Source organism: Euleptes europaea, chromosome 3 (assembly GCF_029931775.1).
Source record: "Euleptes europaea isolate rEulEur1 chromosome 3, rEulEur1.hap1, whole genome shotgun sequence".
NCBI lineage: Eukaryota > Metazoa > Chordata > Lepidosauria > Squamata > Sphaerodactylidae > Euleptes > Euleptes europaea.
The window spans coordinates 45,511,485-45,532,300 of NC_079314.1; the positions used below are offsets into that span (position 1 = coordinate 45,511,485).

Genomic DNA, 20,816 nt, shown 5'->3' on the forward strand with positions numbered 1-20,816 from the left:
GAACTGTGCTCATGGTTTATCAAATCCCACCTACCACAGCATAGCTAATAGGGGTGCAGCTCATTAATTTGAGAGAAACATCAGAAGCCAATATGTCACAAAGATCACCCATTGGAGCTCAGATTTTCCATCAAATGACGCCACTGTACACTTTCCCCCTCTCCGGGCAAAAGAGCTTCTCAGCTTCAGGTTTCTAGAAATTTGAAGAGTCCTAATCCACTTGCTTGTTTCTCAAATAATTTTCTCCCTACTGACCACATCATGCATACTGATTTGATGCACAAGAACCTCTTACCATAGGTCATCACCATCTGGAACTGCCTCAACCACCAACAAGACACTGCTTGACAAATTACTCCTCTCTATCTTATTTCTGATCTGGACTAAATAAGACTCAAATTCTACCTTGGGTGCAAATTTAAGATTCACAGGCTTACATCCTCACTTCTTAACAAGATCCCCATAAACCCAAACATCCTATATTACAATCCAGGCTTTTACACTGAAATCAATCAAAATATAACTGAATTTGCAAACTATATTGTCTTGAGCTTTGCTAAGAGTCAACTCACAGAGCCAGAGCCAATCCTGATTCCTCTATGTGGACCAACATGACAACTGCATGTGCATATTTTTAGTTCTTCTCAATTTATATTGTACTTGTCTTATATTTTATTGCTACTAATGCTGTGCATTGCTTTAGGTACCACTATCAACTCAAGGAATAAAAGGGGAAAAAATTCTCAGGATACAAGGAATCCATGTCAAGAGGGATGACAATGTCTTCTTGTTCTATAAGAAATCCATTAACAAAACATACATCTACAGCTAACTATTTGAGGAGGATCTGTGGGATTAGTGATAAGATAAAGGAATCAAAACATCTCTAAAAATACTAGCTTATCTGTAGCTATGCTTGTACAGTCTTCAAAGGATATTAATGACAGAAGGGAACGCCTTTCAAGAAGCTACACTCCTGTTCCAAACTCTGATGTAGGGAAAGATAACCAACACACGAGCGAGTGTTCCAGTTCTTCTGTGGAGAGGAGATGGGGTCAAATCCAGCCTATCTGTACAGATTCTTATAAAACAACATAGCTCTCTGTTGAACAGATACATGCAGCCAAAGGGGGAAGCCTAAGAAAGTAAGAAGCTTCAAGTACATAAGAAGCTAAGAACATGTTGGATCAGACCAAGGCCCATCAAGTCAAGCAGTCTGTTTAAACAGTGGCCAACCAGGTGCCCACAAACAAGACAACTGCAGAAGCATTCTACAGCACCTAATATAATAGGCATGCTCCTCTGATATTGGAGAGAATAGGTATGCAGAAACATTTCTTCCCAAATCTCAGGGAAAATATCTAACAACATTACAACTGAGGTTGTGTCTAATTGTAAATCAGTTATGCTCTTCTTTTAAACTAATTATGAAGTGACTCAACAGATATTTCTGGGAAACAAAATTCAAACAGAAGAATGGCCCAATATCAACTGATCATGTTAATATCAGGATAGAGCACTTCCAAAGCTCAGTGTGAACTCTCCTCATCCAAGTTAAAAAAGAGTTAGAACCATGGCAACTACAATTTCTGGTAAGCCAACATTTGTGAACATTAGTTCTCCCAAGTGGAAAATTTAGGAGGAAAATAAAACTAGTGGATAACTGGCAAATTCAGACCGCGAGTCTTGAAGTAAAAACAGATGGAGGGGAGAAAGGAGCAAAACAAAAGACCTCTATATAAACAAAATGGAAATTCTCTTAACTGTGCAACAGCTTACAATTAAAATACAAAGCAACTTCTTGGTATATGCATCTTAGCCCTGGAAATATGACAAGAAAGATGATTCGTTTCTGAGCTTGCTCGGTGAGACCCTGGGTACTACCTGCCCAGTTCTCACATTGTGAGACACCCCTCAAATCGCTCACTCCTTTGATCCAGCCATTGTGCTCACTTACAGCCCATTCCTGAGGGGGGGTGGTTCTGGGGCGGCCAGGAGAGATGCAGCTCAGAGGCTTTCCAGCTGCACCGGAGAATAAAAAAGCCTTGTTTAAAATAAAAAAGGTGAAAATGGGTGAAACACCCCCATTGAAAACAGCATGGCTGCAACACCAAAAAAGGTGTTGTAGACCCACTGCAGCAGCAAGGGCGTTCCCAGGCTGGAAGGGGTTACGAAGCTGACTAAAGCCAGCTCCATCTCTGAGAATGCTCCGGGAATGCCCCCCCCCCCATGCTGGCACCACCGTTCTCTTCTGGGATTTAGTTCATGGAAAGGCTGCGTCAGCAGGGGAACCTTGCACAGCTCCACAGCACCCACGCGCCAACGGGAATGCCTCCCACGCCAACATAAAGCTCCTTATGCTGTGATAAGTGGCCATTTATGCTGGCGCATGGTCATACCATCTCCAAACAACTTTCACCCTCCCCCAGAATCCACACTTAGAGAGCTACTAACATAGTAAGTAGAATACTGTAGTAAATTAATGTATGAGCAATTCTAAAACCACACACACACACCAACTACAGGGCCACAAAAGTGGGCCACAAAAGTGCCACAGTGGACTTTCTTCCTCTTTCCCTCATTTTCATAAGTAAGATTTTCAAATCTGTCTGCCTCTCTACCCACTCACATGATCTACCAAGACTTAGCAAAATCTCTACGTTACAACTTTAATTCTCTCTGCTCTAAACAAGAATTCTTAAATTTGAAATTCCATTAATGTAGCCCCTTAAATATTATCTTCAGAAAGGACACAATTAGTAACATGAGCAGCATTCTAATATCATGAACAAGCTGTTTGTTCAGGGAAGTCCTTGGGCTCATATGCTCGTTCCCCATTACATGCAAGAGGGAAGCTGCAGTTAATTCCAAACCCAGAATTCTTTCATTTGTTGTGACATCCAAATCGAACAAGATGACACACAGTGGTCTGTTTTCTTGCCTGGAAACAAGGATTTTGAGCCACATTCAGGCTTAGAATCCATCCTTGTAAGCAAAAACAAACAAACCACTCCACGGCTTCATCATCACAGTGCAGCAGGTTTTACTCCTAGAGTTCTATTTCTGTAAGCATTAAGCACAGAAATAAAAGTTGTTTAACACAAGCCGGAAATTAATTGAGTCAGGGTCATAATTTTAAAATACAAGATTGAGATAGAATCTAAAAAAACAACAAATGAAAAATGTACTTCATGACCAAATAGTAACACCAAGAATTCAGATTTTCAGGTATATATATCATGTCTGGTTCACTTTGATTCTCTAGTGTATTACTGATTTGAAATTAGTTAACTTTGCTGCTGTTTTGCATTTATTAATTTGTTCTAGGATTGCAGTAAACAATGTATTCATTTATTTAAGCATTTATACCCCGCCTCTCCTCATGATTCAAGGCGGCTTACTATATTTCTAGTAAAACCAGAATAAAACAACAAACCCCCCAATCGCTCCCTCCCTCCTTCAAAGGACACCTGCCATTCAACACCCCCTCAAAAGTACTGGCAAACAAGCAATCCTTGCAGTGCCTCCTGAAGCTCTCCAAAGAACTCCCCCCACACACACTTTCAAGAAGCCTATCCACAGAGCAGGAGCCATAATAGAAATGGCCTGGGCACTGGCTGATGTCAAACAGACCACTCTAAGTGGTGTGATACCGAACAAATGGCTGCCTGAAACCTCTAAATGGCGCACAAAGACATAGGGAAAGTGACGATCCTTCAAATATTTACATCACAAAACAGAGATTATACTGGTGTTGTGGTTAGTCTAGGATCTGGAAGACCCCTGGTTCAAATCCCCACTCTGCCATGGAAACTTTCGGTCGTTCACACACTCTGCCTGACCTACCTTGCAGGGGTGATGTGAGGATTAAATGGAGGAGAGAACGATATAAGCTACTTTGGATCCTGACTGGGGAGAAAGGCAAAGTATAAAGAAAGTACTTTTTTTTAATCAGTCTGCGTTTATAAGAAATCAGACACGATTTTTGTTGCCTGAGCAACCTAATCAGATGCCCCAATAACTGCCACAGGACCCCAATGGAGACAGGAGGGAATGGGGGGGGGGGTGGATCAAGGGCTAGCCAGGGAAGCAAGGAGGAGAGAAGGAATTATTATTATTATTATTATTAAGACTTTTCGGCTGCTCTGTCTCGGTGAGCTGGGCTCAGAGTGGTCTACAACATAATTATGCAATTATACAGTTAAAACCAATACAACAAAACCAATGTAATATATAACATCAAAATCAACAGCACCCTTCATTTCTAATATCCCAGCAGTAGATAAAAGGAGGGGGAGAAGGAAGAGAAGGGAGGCCAACAAGATAGAAACTGTTGCTGTCCTCAATCATATGCCCAGTGAAACAACTCCGTTATGCAGGCCCTTCGGAATTGATTTAAGGGCCCGGATCTCACTTGGGAGAGTGTTCCATCGGGTTGGGGCCAGAGCCAAAAAGGCCCTGGTTGAGGACAGCCAGACATCTTTCAGGCCAGGGATCACCAGCAGATTTTCTCCAGCACTGCACAAAGCTTTTGGGGGGATATAACAGGAGAGGCAGTCCCACAGATACAATGGTCTCAGACCATTAAGGGCTTTAAAAGTCATCACTAAAACCTGATTCGGAGGAGGAGGAATTTATATAAGTGCTGCAGAAGGAGTTAAAAGAAAAAAGAGGCAGGAAGGAAGAGTAGAAAGGATGTAAGGCATGAGGAGGGTAAAGCAGTCAAGGAGGATGGAAGAGAATGGAAAGCTCTGAGGTAAAGGGAACAAGGAAAGAATCAGAAAGGTGGAGGGGCTACTATGGATGAGGGGAAAAGAAAGGTTGGTTGTAGGGGGCAGAATTAATGACAGGGAAGGTAAAAGAAATTTAAGGAGATTCAGTGGGAGCAGAAATATAGAACAAACAGCAAAGGATTATTTTTAACTTGCTCCCTATCAGCTCCATCAGTCATGCTCTATATTGTAGTTTACAGATAGGGCTGAATTCAAGGGGTACATAAAGAGCAACCTAAAAACAACCCCCCTGACCTTGACTAGCATTTGGATAGGAGACCTCCAAGGAATACCAAGGTCATGATGTGGAGTCAGGCAATGGCAAACCACCTCCAAACATCTCTTGCCTTGAAAACCCTACAGGATCACCGTAAATAAGCTGACTTGATAACAAAAAAAAGCACAACTTTTTGTTGTGGGCTCATGCAAACTTACCTTTCTGAAATAATTTCATCTCTCCATTTTCTTTCTTGATTTCAGATATTAATCTGTGTTTCTTCTTTTCTTTCTGCTTTTCCTTGTCCCTTTCTGTAATTTTATCTCTGGCAATTTGATCTAAAAAGAACCGGTACAGTAAAAGTAAAGTAGTTATATTTTATATGTTAGTTAAATATAAAGTTCTACGGCAAAAAATATTAGGTTGTCAAGAGAAGGAATTTTATTCAAAATTACATGTTGTGTGGTTTATTCAAAAAATCGAAACCAGTATATATTACTACCAAATCCAAGAAGCAAGCCTAAGGAGGTCTATTCAGACGTAAGCCCAATATTATTCAGTGTGGCTTACACCCAGGAATGTATTCTTATGATTGCAGCTGTAATATACTATCAAAAATCATACTGACTGAGCTTCAACATGCATGACAAAGCTTGCTTTCCTTCTGAAAACAGGAACTGAACTGCAAATTGCTTGGCATGTGACTGGAGGCTGGCCCACATTAATTTGGTATTTTCAGATTAACCAAGCAACACATTAGTTATTAGCAAACGTTTAAAAACACATCTAAATGGCTTTACCCTTGAACAGAAATGGCAGTCAGATTATAGTTCAGTGTGAAGTGGGGCAAAGGAGCCAGTTGATCAGATCAGTTCATTTCAGACATTGATGATGAATCATGATTAAACTGTTTTTCTTATAGCTTTGGTATATAAGCAAAAAGGTGCTTAGAAGGAAGCAATGGCACACTGTCATTACTAGCTTTACATACTCATTTATCTCACCTCAGGGGACCTAAAAATATAAAACAAAAAATACTACAAGATACTATTTTAACTCCATACAATGTAGTTTATTACAACTACTTACCACTAATATCCACTGATACATATCTAGTATCATTTGCATTTTACAGCTGGCTAACTGAATCAATAAGCATCATGCCAAAGATTAAGAACAAGTCCACGCTACAGGTTGGATTCTGATCTTGGAAATAGGGACCAACATCCAATGAAAAACTTCAAGCATGTCCAAGTGCCTGGATGTAAAGGGGACTTCTGACTTTTTCTCTGAACAGTAATCCTCATGCTGTAGCACTTTAAACAAGTGCATACATTATTTTAAAATTAAAAACAAGTAAGCTGCTACTCAGCAATCTACTACCAGGTTTATTAATTTAGCTCTAAGACCTGAATTCTATGTATTATATTGGTTTTCTAAAGCATACTGCTAGAAAATAAAAAGTTCATTAAAATAAGGACATCAATCAACAAACTGCTCCAAGTAACAAAGGAAATAGTAACTGACCAAGTGTATAGCATTTCATAAACTACAAGAGAATAGTAGCATTTCCAGTCTCTTTCTGTAACAGAAGCTACAAGCTTCAGAATGATGCTGGATGCCAAAATCTGCAGCTGCTTTGCTTCAGCTTCCAGAAGGCAGCTCACACCAGCAGTCAATCACAGATTATGCAAGAACCACATGGAGATTAAAACACAGCTAAGGCAAAAATTCACACTATAAGCATTGTCATCTCAGAAGGAGGACAGAATTACTGCATTATTGCAGCAGTGCCTGCTCTGTCTAATCACAGATCATTGTACCAGGTGCTTTGAAAACAATCTTCATGATTCTAAAAAGCAAAACACTCAAAACATAAGCATAAAACGGCAACAATATGAAGAAACAAGATAAATAATCACTTTACTAAATCCACCAGAGATAACATGACAAGGTAGGACCTGAAAGGCGGTAAACTGTTTATCCTAGATTGCAATGAAAGAAGCTTAAGACATTTTTCTGCAGCAACAGAAAAATATACAATGTAAATTCTTTTTATGAACTCAAATCCTTTTGTTAATTTCAAGGAATAAAAGTCAGGGAAGATGGTACACTGAAGTAACAACATGTGGGCACGTGTAGGGCCACGAATGCATTGGAAAAGTTTTCCCACAGTCCCCTCACCCCAACCTGAAATGGAAAAACTGGAAAATGGGGGAGAGGGGGATTGAAAGCTTCTCCCCAAATGTTCATTTACTAGGCAAAATCTATAAATTATTGGTGACATATGATACAGAAGATGAGCAAGTGAAAACATGCCAAATTAAATGGATGGAGAATCTAAATGAGACCATAACAATCGATGAGTGGGAACAGTTATTTTGTAGAAATCTCAAATTTACTTTATGCCAAGGGATTCAGGAAAATTGGCTTAAAATGTTACATAGATAGTACCTTACGCCAAGTGACATACAAAATATGAATAGCTCGACTTCAGGCCTATGTTGGAAATGTCATAAAACCAGAGGCACCTTCTTTCACTGCTGGTGGACATGTAAATCAATCCAAAAATTTTGGAAAAAAATACATAAGAATTTGGAAGGCATTATCGGTCATACCATAACATATGATCCCAAATTATTTCTCCTGAGTAAAACACCAGATAATATCGATAAGGACCAACAAGATATATTAAAATATTTAATTACAGCTGCAAGAGTAGTTTTAGCATCATTGTGGAAAACAAGCAAAATACCAAAAATTACGATCTGGACTGATAAATCTTACGAATACATAACGATGGCACAATTAACTGAACATTACATAAGGACACTCAAAGACAAAACAGAGACAAATGGAAATCCTTTTATGAATACATTAAAACCAAAATACAATAAGTAAAACTTATGCGTCACAACAGGATTAAGTTTGAGCTCAAATTCATTCTGCTAGTAAGTTAATGTTCTTTTTAAATATCTTATAAAGGGGTAGAACCATGCATGTTAATGACAAGCAACATTTAAGCAATGCTTTTCCCCTTTCCTTTTTTTAATCCCTATTTATCACTGAAAAAAAATAATAAAAAATATTTATTTAAAAAAAAAAAGCTTCTCCCCAAATGATGAGTTAAATTGCTATGAGGTAACTAAGCAACCTTAGAACTTATAAATACAATTAGAACTTAGTGCTGGGAAAAGTACTTTCAAGTTTTGCAGAATACACAGTATCTTCAGATATTTAGCCTAGGAAAGCATTCTGAGAGTCTGCCAAAGGTTGCTCCTGCAACATGCCTGCAAGACTTTTGCCCAATGCATCCCACAACTCATGTTGCTTCTTATTCATACCAAACAGTACACAAATTGAATAGGGCTTGAAGGAAAACGTGCGTAGGATTACAGCCTGTATAGGATGATGAAACAATGCTAAACTCTTTAGTATTATGAAGAGTAACTATCTTCAAAACAACTTGCAAACATTCAGGTTCTCCAGAACACTTGGGTATTAAAACACACACACAGAAAGCCCTCCAATACGTTTCAGACCATGATCTTGAGGCATTTTTTCTGCACCCTGTGGCAAAAGAGCGGCAAAAAGGTAAATATTTGCAGAAGGGGATTCAAACCCTCTTTCTACAGGAATCCCAAGAGTCTACTGGACAAAGGGATAGATATGTAAAATTTCCAGAAATTATGAAGCCATGAAGAAAAAAAATTCCATGGAAAAATACAGAAATGTCCAAGGAACTTGAAACATGTGCAGTGCTTTCCTATCAAACCTAAACTTCTTTTACTGATTTACCAACATAAAAGGCATTGTTAACTTAGCAGATAACACTGTTTGGCCCATTTATGGAATTTAAAAGCTTAAAAACCTCCATTTTTAATAACAAAAACTGCAAGTATACCCAAGACAGACTTGAAAATCGCAGCTATGCTACCATAGTATTGCAACTTTAATTTTTGCCATCTGGGAGAGAGGGGGAAGGGGGAATTGAAAGTAGAAAACTAATTCTGTAATAAACAAGAGAAAGTGTATTGTTTGGACAGAAACACTTTCATACAGTCACAATATTTGAATATTGTTAAACTTTATAACAGTGGTAACACTCAACTCTGTATTACCATTTATGCCCATTATTTAAAAAAATGCTAAAGCTGTTAGAAATTACTATAACTGGGTACATTCTCTTCCATAATTTGTTTTTAATTTGTGAACTAGACCGTATACTAGCTCTGTATACTGATTCTGTTTATGTGTTATTGTATTTTAATATGTTAATTTATGCCAAAATTATTTACATTTAAACAAAAAATCTTGAAAATGTTGTATATGTCTGATGGAATTATTACTGAATGCTTTAGATGTCATAAAAATTTTCATACTACACATTTTAAGTAAAACCTTGATTTTCATTTCACTCTTTCCCAAAGAGGGGAAAATAAGCTGTGAGGAAAAATATTTGCCTTCTAAGGTTAAGTGCAATGGCTTGGATCCTAAACCTTGCCTCCACTTTTACTGTACCCTTCTCCATAGTGGATTGCCTCCACAACAGAGCATATCCCTCAGGTTCTAAGAACTTCCATTCATGCAAGACCAGCATCATTCAATAAGCTGAAAAGGACCAGGGCCAGAGAAAAGCAATGCATTGTGGAGGACCACCTCAGAAACAGACAAATCCAAGGCTTAATATCCAAGCCTACAAAATGATGAAACTTATTATTGCGGATTTCATACAGTATCTAGGCACTAGGATTTCAAATATGAGGATCTAAGAAATTCTATCTTCCCTAAGCCTATCCAGGTGATCTTGTACTATGTTATGGCCCCCAGCTATCAAAGCTCTGCAATTTGTTCACTTAAATTATGAATATTTATTACTACCAACCAACATCATAAACATTATCTCAACCTCATCAAGCATATTTAAGATTAGGGTGTAAAACCCAACCTTATTTGATAGAATTTTCATACAAGTGTGCAACAGAATTAAAACAACTGAATATCTTTGCATCTGCACAGAAAGCCAAACAAAAATCTAACTCTTACCAGATATAATTCTGCACTGCAGAAGACATATGAGCCTTAATGACCAAAGATCTGGGACTCTGCTAAAAGGCTGTGTATGGCTCTATGTAGTGGCAAACCAACGCATTTGCAATGTTGTAGCAAATTGTTTGTATCCATGCTTATTTATAAAATATATGAATTTCAAAATGGGAAATGATTTAAAAAACCAATCCAAGATGCTCAAGTCTTCCACACTGCTACTTGAACAACTAGTCCAACAGTTAGGCCAACACAGCTACCCTCTGAAACACATTGCTACTTGTATATCCCATTTCTTTCTTCGGCTTTGAACTTGAATCTGGAAGACAGGGGACAATTAGCACAAGAAATAGCTTCTACTTGAGCACTCATCTACAAAACTAAAATAGATGAATTTCAAGTTTTGCAACTATCTATACAAGCCGTATCATAGCCCTGAAATACAAATTCAACTTACTTGTTCAGCCAAATTTAAAGAAGCTGATATGCAGACGATCATTTGCTCTATGGCAAGTAGCAATTCTGCCCAAATAACAGGTCTCCTTTCTGTTTGCATCTTCATTGCTTTGAGTCTCAGAAGCAAGCATTTTGCTCATCAACACCCCTATTTTGTTTTGCACTATCTATACTGGGTCATATTTCTTAACAATCTAGCAACCAATCGTTGCAGTCTACAATGTGTCTGCTTGAGCAAAGGTTGTATGAAAGCACAGCACACAAATTCAGGCTCCACTACTTTTACCAGTTCTTTGATTTCCACAAAAAATAATATTTTTATGCTGGAGATCATTCAAACATGTACTTCCCCTCCCTCACACACAGCTACACTATTCCTTGCTCAATGACTTGCAAAGACTCTTGCTAACTCTTAATGAACCTGACTAATTAAAAATCCAGTAGGAATTAAGATGCCAACTATTGGTATAGTAGTGTGAGCTAGAAGTAGTTAGAAGGCAGAATTGATGTTTTCAACTTCGTTTTTTAAAAATGCATTACTAAAACTAGTAATGACTAGATTGCCTAAATAAAAGGGCAGGATTGCAAAGCAATTTTGACTCTACACCCGAAAACATTTCATCACCAATACACTACCTAGAACATCCTAAACCCATGGCCTCAGTGGCAAATGCTGATCGAACACATGTAGTTTTTAGTGTTAAAACTATTCCATCAATTGTCTCAGAGAATTTAAACAAAATGAGACTTGTGTTCCAAAACTATTACATATATAAATTCAGGCTTACTGTCAGTAAAAAACAATCTGCACTAGGTTCAAAGTAGCCATTGGTTTTCTTGTTTCCTAGGGAACAGCACGGCCACTCCTCAAGCTTGGGACACTTCTCCTCCCCCATAATTTTCTAGTTCAATTTGGGGATATTTTGGGAGTTTAAGAAGTAGACATTAGAATAGAGTTATTTACTTTCAACATATTAATCCCAGCCCTAACAGTCTATGTCTATGCTATCTGTACCTTTCCATCAGGTCCAGGCAAACTCAGAATCCTCCAGATGCAAAACAGGAAACCACTGGTATAATTGTTAACTGCTCCACTAATCTAGAGGTTTTTAGTCCAACACAAATATACAGTGACAACAGAATTAATGCAGAGTTAAGCTGCTCTCAAAGCAACAGAATACGGGATTGTTCAATTCAGCTAATCCTAATATTCTTAAACCACAACACCTTACATTTTAGCCTACAGAAATTGCTACTTATTTTAGTATAACTTTGTCACAATTTATATTAGTGGAACTAACTGTAACATTTAGTAGGCAAAGATACAGTAATTTAACTTGACACATGATAGATCTAAACTATGCTCTAATCTCCCTGCACCTGAGGGGGGGAAATAAGATTGTATAGCTGTAGTTTATGCTAACTATGTAGCTAATGCTATACGTGTGTATATGTATATATTTATATACTTATTTAGAACTTTTATTTGCTTCTATGTTAGTAAGACTATACCCCCCATTTTTTTTTCAGAATACTTTTCAAGGAAGCCCATGTAACCAGCAGCTAACTATTTAGGTTTCAGAAGAACATTTTCTTCTGTAGTCATGGTTAAACACAAGAATATGGGAGGGGAGATTTCTGTGTACCACAGACTTGGCAGGAAGTAAAACAGTAAAAGACTGATGGAAGAGGACCGCAAACCGCTCCCTCTTTCCCTCTTGTCCACCTCCCAGCTACAGGAACCTTTGTCGGGACAGAAACGCTAAACTGAAGGTTCTGCTATAGCAGCCCAGCTCTTGCACTATGCCAGGAGAAAGGGTTAATGACGCAGCGTACTCAAGCAGGCAGCACTGGGAAGAAGATGGTTACTGAAGCACAAAGACTTCTACTTTCAGTGATCTTCTGTATTTCCATCTGAAAGTGCATCAAGTGCTACAACACCAAAAGAGCCTGTTATGAACAAATTAGTTGGGAAAGTATTAATTGTATAGAATGTGTTTCTCATCTAGAAAACAGCAACACTGTTGGGACTTTTAAAAGACTGTCTGCACTAGAACTGGGAGGAATTAATATATTTCAGGAAGTTGAAGCTACTAAGAATACCAATACATTTTCATATCGTGCCCTTCCTCCATGCAACTCAGTACACTGTGGGATATACAACACACTTTTCAAGTACTTGAAGGGCTGTCATATGGAGAATGTTGCTGAGTTGTTTTCTATTGCCCCAGAAAGTCGGACCAGAAACAACAGGTTAAAATTAAATCAAAAGAGTTTCCGTCTTGACATTAGGAAGAAATTTCTAACAGAGTGGTTCCTCAAGAGGTGCTAAGTGCTCCTTCCCTGGAGGTTTTTAAGCAGAGGTTAGATGGCCTTCTGTCAGCAATGCTAATTCTATGACCTTGGGCAGTTCATGGGAGGGAGGGCATCTTGGCCATCTTCTGGGCACCGAGTAGGGGTCACTGGGGGTGTGTGGAGGTAGTTGTGAGTTTCCTGCATTGTGCAGGGGGTTAGACTAGATGACCCTGGTAGTCCCTTCCAACTATATGATTCTATGAAAAACCTTCAAAACTGCTTTATGAGTCAAGTTAGGCTGAGAAATAATGAATGGCCCAAACTCACCAAATGAACTTTTTTATAGAGATCTGAACCCACTCTTTTCAGATCCATGTTCAGCATCATCTACTGTATCATTTAACTGCTATAAAATCAATAGGAAAACTATGTTTGAGAATGGTGCGTTGGTCAGAAATTTTGTTCCTACTTAGGGTGCCATGTTTCCTAACAGAATGGACAAAAATCAATAAAAAAAATTTAAATCAGATTTCTAAAAATTTAAATCGGGGTGTTTTAAAAAAATTTAAATCAGATTTTTTAATTAAATGCTTTTTGAGGAAAAATCTTTCTAAATGCAGTTTTCTATTTAAGATACATTACAGGCCAAATGTTATTCATCAGGATTAGTTTTTTTAATTATGTAGCATTAGGCTGTATATTCATGCAATGTTTAAATTTTTTGGTAAATAATTCCATTAATCCATTTGCAATGTCATGCTCTTCCAGAGGTTTCTGTAAGATTATTTGGGCAGTTCTCAAAACTGCTTGGTTGTGCAGTTCTCAAAACTGTGAATTTGTGTCTGCAGAGATAACATGCTTCTTTTTCACAGCAAAAATGTTATAAAATAAACATACAGAGTTGAGAAAAATACCTTAATCCCATTGTTCCTTTGCAAATCTATGTACACAGAATCAACCCCTTACCTCTTAAGTGCTAAGTTTCAGGAAGTTCAATTAATAGAAAATTGGAGTGGAATAGATCTGCACAAGGAGCAAAGTATGAGGAGGGCAAGCATTAAAAATGAAAGTGAAACCTTTTGAGCAGAATATGCCACCAATTCTTGGGATCTTTATGTCTATAGCATGAGGTTTATCATATTCTCTCCCCAGAGGAGAAAATCTATAATGGCAGCAGGCCATTAAAAAAGACCCAGTTTGGGAATATTTTAATGACATTCCTCTTCCTAGGGGTAAGGCAGGCATGCATGCAAAATGCAAACACTGCACCAAAGAAATGCAAGGCCTGGTGGAATGAAATTGGAGATAGATAATTATGAAATTACTGCAAGGTGAACTACCTGTGTATTTCTAATAGTATAACCAAATCAGTAATTTTTGATATAACGGTAAAACTAATCTGAAAAGTTATTATTCTTAAAATGAAACCTTCATCTGGTTGTAAATATTATTATACCAGCAAGAATTAGTCTTTATGTTGAAAACCATGGTTTAAATCTAGTCTTACTGACTAGTGATTTAAATCAGCATAATTTTTATTTAGTTAAAATATTCAAGTTAACATGTCCCACCTTTCAATAAAAATATCTATTCACATCATGTTAAAGTTATATGCGTAATTGCGACAAAGTTATAGTACATATTAGTTCAAGTATTAACAAGATCGACTACTCTAACTGTTATAAGTGTTAATATTTCCAATGGTTACAAATGTATTAAGTATACTTGGTCACAGAAACCAACTTTTTACTTTTTTTCCAATTCCCTTCCCACTTTCCCTTTTATTCTGTACCCTAAAAACTTAATAAAAATCATTTAAAAAAATCTAGAACAAGGATAAAAAAAACGGCAGCAGAAAGAGAGAAAATGCAACAGATTTGGACTTATGAAGGCTCTTAAGACCCTAGAACGGCCAACAAACAACCAGGAAAAGCCTACTAGAGACAGCACAGCTGGATAAAATTCCACAGATGAAGAGGATCTAAAGAGCATGGGAGAAGAAAAAACTTTGTCTTTGTCTGGAAACTAAAAGCCTACAAATTTGATACCAGCTGAGCTTCCTGAGGTTCCTCAGGACAACAAGGAGTTCCACAGCTTGGGTGCCATTATCGGTGCTCACCAAGCTTGTGAAAAATGCAGGCACACAAGCAAGGCCTCTGATGGAAGAGCTTAATTGTTGGACAGGCTCAGCTCATTATTTTCTTCTGGGCCCAGAACCTGATGAGCTTTATCTGGAACAACCAGCGCTTTGAGCTGGTTCAGCAACCAAAGCAGAACTTTTAAAACTGACACAATATGATCCTGTAACTTATGCCTGCAAGCAACCTAGTTAGTCCGCATTTTGAGTCAACTGAATCTTCCAAACTTTTGTAACATAAATTACTCTTTTACTAAACTGCATAACCACATTAGTCATTTTTGCACGAACACCCTAAGGTGGGGGAGAGCACAATACAAAGCCAACTTTGCTGCTTAGTCCCCTAGATATCAAGGGAGTTGGTGGTTACACAGTAGCGATTAGGTTGTCTGACTGGGATCTGGGAGAACCAGGTACAAATGCACACTCCCCAACAGTAGCTTGCTGCATGACCTTGGGCCTGTCACTTTCTCTCAGCCCTACTTACCTGGATGGCTCAGGCTGGCTCGATCTTGTCAGATCTGCAAAGCTAAGCAGGGCTGGCCCTGGTTAGTTCTTGAATGGGAGATCATCAAGGAAGCCCAGGATTGCTATGCAGAGGCAGGCAATAGCAAACTGCCTCTGTTAGTCGCTTGCCTTGAAAACCCTATGGGGTTGCAACTTCACGGCACCTTAAGTTGGCTGCGACTTCACGGCACCTTCCACCATCACTTACCTCACAGAGTGGTTGCTGTGAGGATAAAATGGAAGTGGGTAAAACAATGCTGTATGCTACTTTGGGTCCCCATTGTGGAGGAAAGCAGAGTATAAACATTTCAATAAAAAATACTTATCGCACAGTTCTCTTATAGCATATACCCGTGCCTACATTATATATCTTTAAAATGTCCTAGTCCAGGTGATAGGAGAAAGGAACAAAATTTTGTTTCATGTTCTCAGGTTCTTGTAATATTTTAGTTGTCTTTAAGCTTACTTAAAGCTAATATTGCTGAAAGATTTCTGAAATCTAGCAAAAGAAACACTGTGGACTCAGAGGAAACAACCTTTTACATAAAATTCACATTTGGCATCCGATACGTTACAAAATATAAATATATTAGCATTTCAGATAGATTGGGGGGATGATATGTTTGCTGCATTTGTAAGCTGTGTGTACATAAACAGCTAGAATATGAAATAAATGTGAAGTCAAGTAGTAGTTGAAAAAAGACAAGTATTATTCCTTCAAACAGCAAACTTGGTCCCGTGCCCATCAGATGAACTACAAAACAAGACCACCATCAGACAAAGTCAAAGACTCTTTAAAACCAGGAGACATTACACAAATGCATAAAAAATATCTTGTAAATTTAAAAGGAAACTCCTAAGTATTCTGGAGTGGGGGGTTAGGGTTGGAGGATGTATACAATGAGGCATCCTAATTCACTAGCTCCAAAGATGTATTATGGTTTTAATGGCTCTGACCACACTGAAGTTAAGAAAACATCCCGAAATTTATTAGGACTGAAGGGAAAGTATTTTATCCTAATTCATTAACATAAGTTCAGCTGTAAAAGGGGAAAACCCATTAGAAAACTAATTCAGGCTTTGGGAAATTTCCTTTAGCTCTAGTAGCCAGCCCAAAATTTAGAACCCAGACTCACTTTTCAGAATTCTGTATTCTAATGACCATATTTTCTAGTTATTGGATCACAAAATCTAACGCTAAACTCTTCATAGTTTCTCATAATTTTATTAAACCTTAGACAAAAGTGTTGTAGTATATAAATATAGGATAACCCTGGCTGTCATCACAAGAAAAAACTAACCTCTCACCCTAACATACCTTTTCCCGTCTCTCATAATTTCATTAGTGCTTTAAAAAGCTCCTTTTATTTGAGTATTGGAGCCAGTACAGAAAGCAGCTGATTAAGAAACGAATCCATCTACAACAGAATGGTATAAAGTTAACACATAAACAAGTAATGACAAGAACTTCATGCATTTTATGTCATTCTGATGTAAAATGATAACTAAGCTTCATACCTTCTACTAAGGATCACCAACATACTACAGTAGTACTGCAGTTGAAATTACTAAACACTACAATGAAATTTCTAGGTGCCATGGCTACTTGGCGCCTGGGATTTGTCAAACCCCACCTTAATGTTTCTTGGAATGGTATGTGTGTAAAAATAGTGCTAAGAATGCACATCATGAAATGTGGGTTGCCCAATTCCCTCCCACAAATTCTGCCATACCCACCCCCATGCACTGCTCACGTTTAGGGCAAAATGAGATGCTTTCTGCTCACCTAGCAAGAAACCTCAGCTGTCAACAGTACAGGTAAATTGCACTAAACCACTATGGCTCAAGAATATTCACCCAGCCCCTAACATAATCAGACTTGCACCCATCCGATCCAACTCCTCACAGACCTTCATCTGATCTCTGTGGTTTTCAACTAAACTCTCAAATACTTATTCCAGTCTGTCTGTGATGAAGGGCCCCCAAATACACTGTTGCTAAGGAGCAAATAAAAATATCAGACAATATTTAGAATAAGACCTTGGTAGAAACACCTCATTTGATATTATTTCCCCCAGGGTCTAAAGCATTATACAAACATTTGTAATGGAATGGAAGTATGCATCACTTCATCATTAATTTTCGGTGAAGTATATTTCTCTTTTCTATATATTCCACAGCCCACATAGCCCAATACACTCTCCTCTGAATTAATGGGTTGCACTGGTATAAGGCCAGATATAAAACGTTAATGACCACAGCTTATTCACCTCTGAAATTATCCCGTATTAAATTAACACTCTTCTGGAACTATGTAGGCAGATTACTTGAAATACCCCAATAAACACTAACACTTTTGAAAATCTATTGCTTGTATTTTTGGAACTGAAGGAAAAGTGCAAGACCTGGATAGGTAAAGTTTCTGGAAGGCAACCTGGGAGACTCTATTTGTATGTCTGAGTGGAATGGACCATGAGGTGTATTTGGTGTTCTTGGTTTCCCTGCTACCCATGTACATAGGGGGCAGAGTGATTGCTTCCTCTCTCCCACTATTATGATTTTGAGTATACCTTTGATGGCAGTCATGTGTACAAAGTACTTCAATGAACTATTTCCATAATCATTTCACAACCGCATGCAGGTTTTAAGTGTACAAAATAGGAAGTACAATTCCATCATCTCTGAGCCAGTGCAGTACTGTGGTTAGAGTATCAAACTAGAATCTGGGAGACACAGGTTCAAATCACCACTCTGCCATGGAAAACTGGTGGGTGACCTAGAGCCACACTCAGTCGTACACTCTCTACCTCAAAAGGCTGTTCTGAGGATAAAGTGGAGGAGAGAAGAATGATGCAAGTCTCTTTGGCTTCCCATTGGGGAGAAAGACAGGGTATAAATAAAGTAAATAAAATAAACAGTTAACAAGAACAAAACAATTCATGAAAATAAGTACATCCTTAACTGTTCAGTTAGTTTATATGGCTATACGTATGCTTGGAATGCCCATCGGTACCAGCCTTGTTGATGTCTACCAGTACTGTGATCTATAAAATATATCACTTTCCTTCTCTCCCCCCCCCTTTATAATTTGTGCCTTTTAGAGGTTTAATCTCCACTATAACAGGAGAACGTGTTTCCTTTTCAGATCCTCTCCCTTTTACCAAAGTCAGCTCTATTCCCTAATAGGTCTGAAAGCCTCAGGCCCGTTGCTGCTTCCACCTAAGGCAATAAGGGCCGTTTCCACACCCCCTTTTTTGACAGGAACTGCCAGACTGCGCTGCTGTGGCTGCCTTCCCTGCCTTCAATTACACCACTCGCGCATACACCCACACCCACTTCCCCGAGGGTTGCCCTCTTTGAGACGGCACCCTCCTCCTCATGTGCGTGCAGGGGGCAGACTGAGGGTCCAGAGACCGCCAGGCAGGCCAACGTGCCTCTCCCATGTGCGGGCGGACAACCAAGCAGCCATTCCGAGAGACCGACTTTGCTGGGGAGAGAGCGACCATTTCCTGCTCCCTTCCTTACCCGGGGCGCCCCCCATGCCTGGAGAGGACGTCCGACCCCCCCCCTCCCCCAATTGGCCACATCCCCTTTTCCTCCTTCGGCTTCGCATGATTTCCTCCCTACCCGAAACCCCTTTTGACCTCCCCACCACCACCGCCACGGTGGGCCCATCCCCGCCCTCCCACCCATGCGGGCGTCCAGCAGCTCACCTTCCTGGCGGTGGGTCTGGTGGTGGTGCTGAAGCAGCAGCTTCACCTCGCCGTTCTCCTCCCGGCCGGCCGCGCTCAGGCCGCCGCCCGCCGCCGCCGCCGCCGCCCCCAAGAGGGGCAGCGCGGCCAGTTTCTTCTTCTCCTTGTCCCTTTTTTCTTTGGGCCGCTTGGTCTTGCCGCCGCCTCCGTCCACGCCCGCGGCCAAGCAGTGGTGGGAGTGCGAAGAGGGCGGCGGCAAGAGCAACTTGTGGGGCAGCTGAGGCGGGAAAACCAAGGAGGAGCCGCCGCCGCCGCCTGCGCTGCTGCTGCTGGTGCCACCGGCGGCCGCCGCCGGGGAAAACGCCGCGAAGCTCCACACGGCCGGGTTGCCGTGAGCGACCGCGGTCGGCGCCACCGGGATGTGAGGCGGCGGCCGCCTATGGCTACCGCCGCCCTCGCCGTTGACGCGCCTCGGGCCCTTGAGGCCCCGCTCCTCGGCTCCCTTCATGCGCTTGGCGGCCGGCTGGAAGCCGCGCGAAGAGGCCCGCACTTCCGCCACCAGGTTGGAAACGAAGGGCTCCGGCGGCTGGGGCGGCGGCGCCACCATCGCGCCTCGGAGGGGACTCGGCGGCTCCGCCATTTTGAGATCCTGCTTGTATTTACCTCTCAACGCGAGTCGCTCGAGAGAGCCGGGATGGTCGAGGGAGGGAGCGAGAAGGGAGGCGGGACGCGGGCTGCCACCAGCGCCGCTTTCGCTCCCCTTTCCCGCCTCCCAATAGAAACGGCGGCAGAGTCGGAGTGACAACGCAAGCCGCCAATGGCTGAGCGGAGATCGGGAAAGGGCACGGGCTTGCCGCGGCTCGGTTGTGAGTGGCGCAGTTGGGAAGGGGAAGCGAGAGGCTGTAATGGATGCCCCTGAGGCGCTCCGGGAGCAGCGGGAGGACAGTCCCAAAAGGGGGTTCCTAAAGCTTCAGGCGGGGAGAGAAAGGACGGAGCTGCCGGAGGAGGAACAAAAGAGGTTGCGCGTATCCGTTTCCTTTGAAAAGAGAGAAAACTGCGTCGGATTTGATGGCTGGAGTCAGCGACTTCAGGATCGGGTCTATGCAACGCGAGGGTCAACGTAGATACAGGGAAGCAGCCCTGAGCAGAAGAGAGAAGCGCTTTCCCTTCAAAAGTTTTGTTAGGCTCGTCGATTTTTTTTTTAAAGGTCTTTTTTGTTTACTTAAAAAAGGTGGCAACACACTGGTTAAAAAGTAGTTGTTTTCTATTATAAGAGCTTGTCTTTGGCAGCCATCTTACAAGAGGCACCCCCTCCACGTACACACACACACGCAGATGGGAATTCCTCTTCTAAGGCAGAGTCTTAAAGGGCCTTTTGATTGACTAAAAAGGCATTGGAGTGGTTAAATATTATTTTAAATATATTTTATATTACATATTTTAAATACACAACTGGTGGCAGCCATCTTAAAAGTCATCCCTCCACACAGATGGGAATGCCTCTTCTAAGATGGTGACTTGGGTATGGAAAGGTTTAGAAGCCTTTTGATTTGCTAAAAAAATGGCGGCAGACAATTTTTAAGAAGTTAAATACAAGAATTTACAAAACTGGCATTACTCTATTCTCTCACACACAAATGGGAATGCCTCTTCTAAATCTGCTGTGACGTGAATAATCGGAAATCAAAGTATTC

The 20,816-nt window shown here is 40.3% G+C and overlaps 1 protein-coding gene across 1 annotated transcript in view; it reads right to left on the minus strand.

Annotated features, from left to right (window-relative positions):
- The window catches only part of RSBN1L (round spermatid basic protein 1 like), a 41,444-nt gene extending 21,625 nt beyond the window's left edge, over nucleotides 1-19,819 (minus strand). The window contains exons 1-2 of the mRNA XM_056846711.1: nucleotides 19,144-19,819; nucleotides 5,208-5,327 (exon numbers count right to left, since the gene is read on the minus strand). Coding sequence (XP_056702689.1) covers nucleotides 5,208-5,327; nucleotides 19,144-19,762 — 739 coding nt within the window. The 5' untranslated portion in view covers nucleotides 19,763-19,819. The remainder of the gene's footprint in view (nucleotides 1-5,207; nucleotides 5,328-19,143) is intronic.
- Between the last annotated feature and the right edge of the window lie 997 nt (nucleotides 19,820-20,816).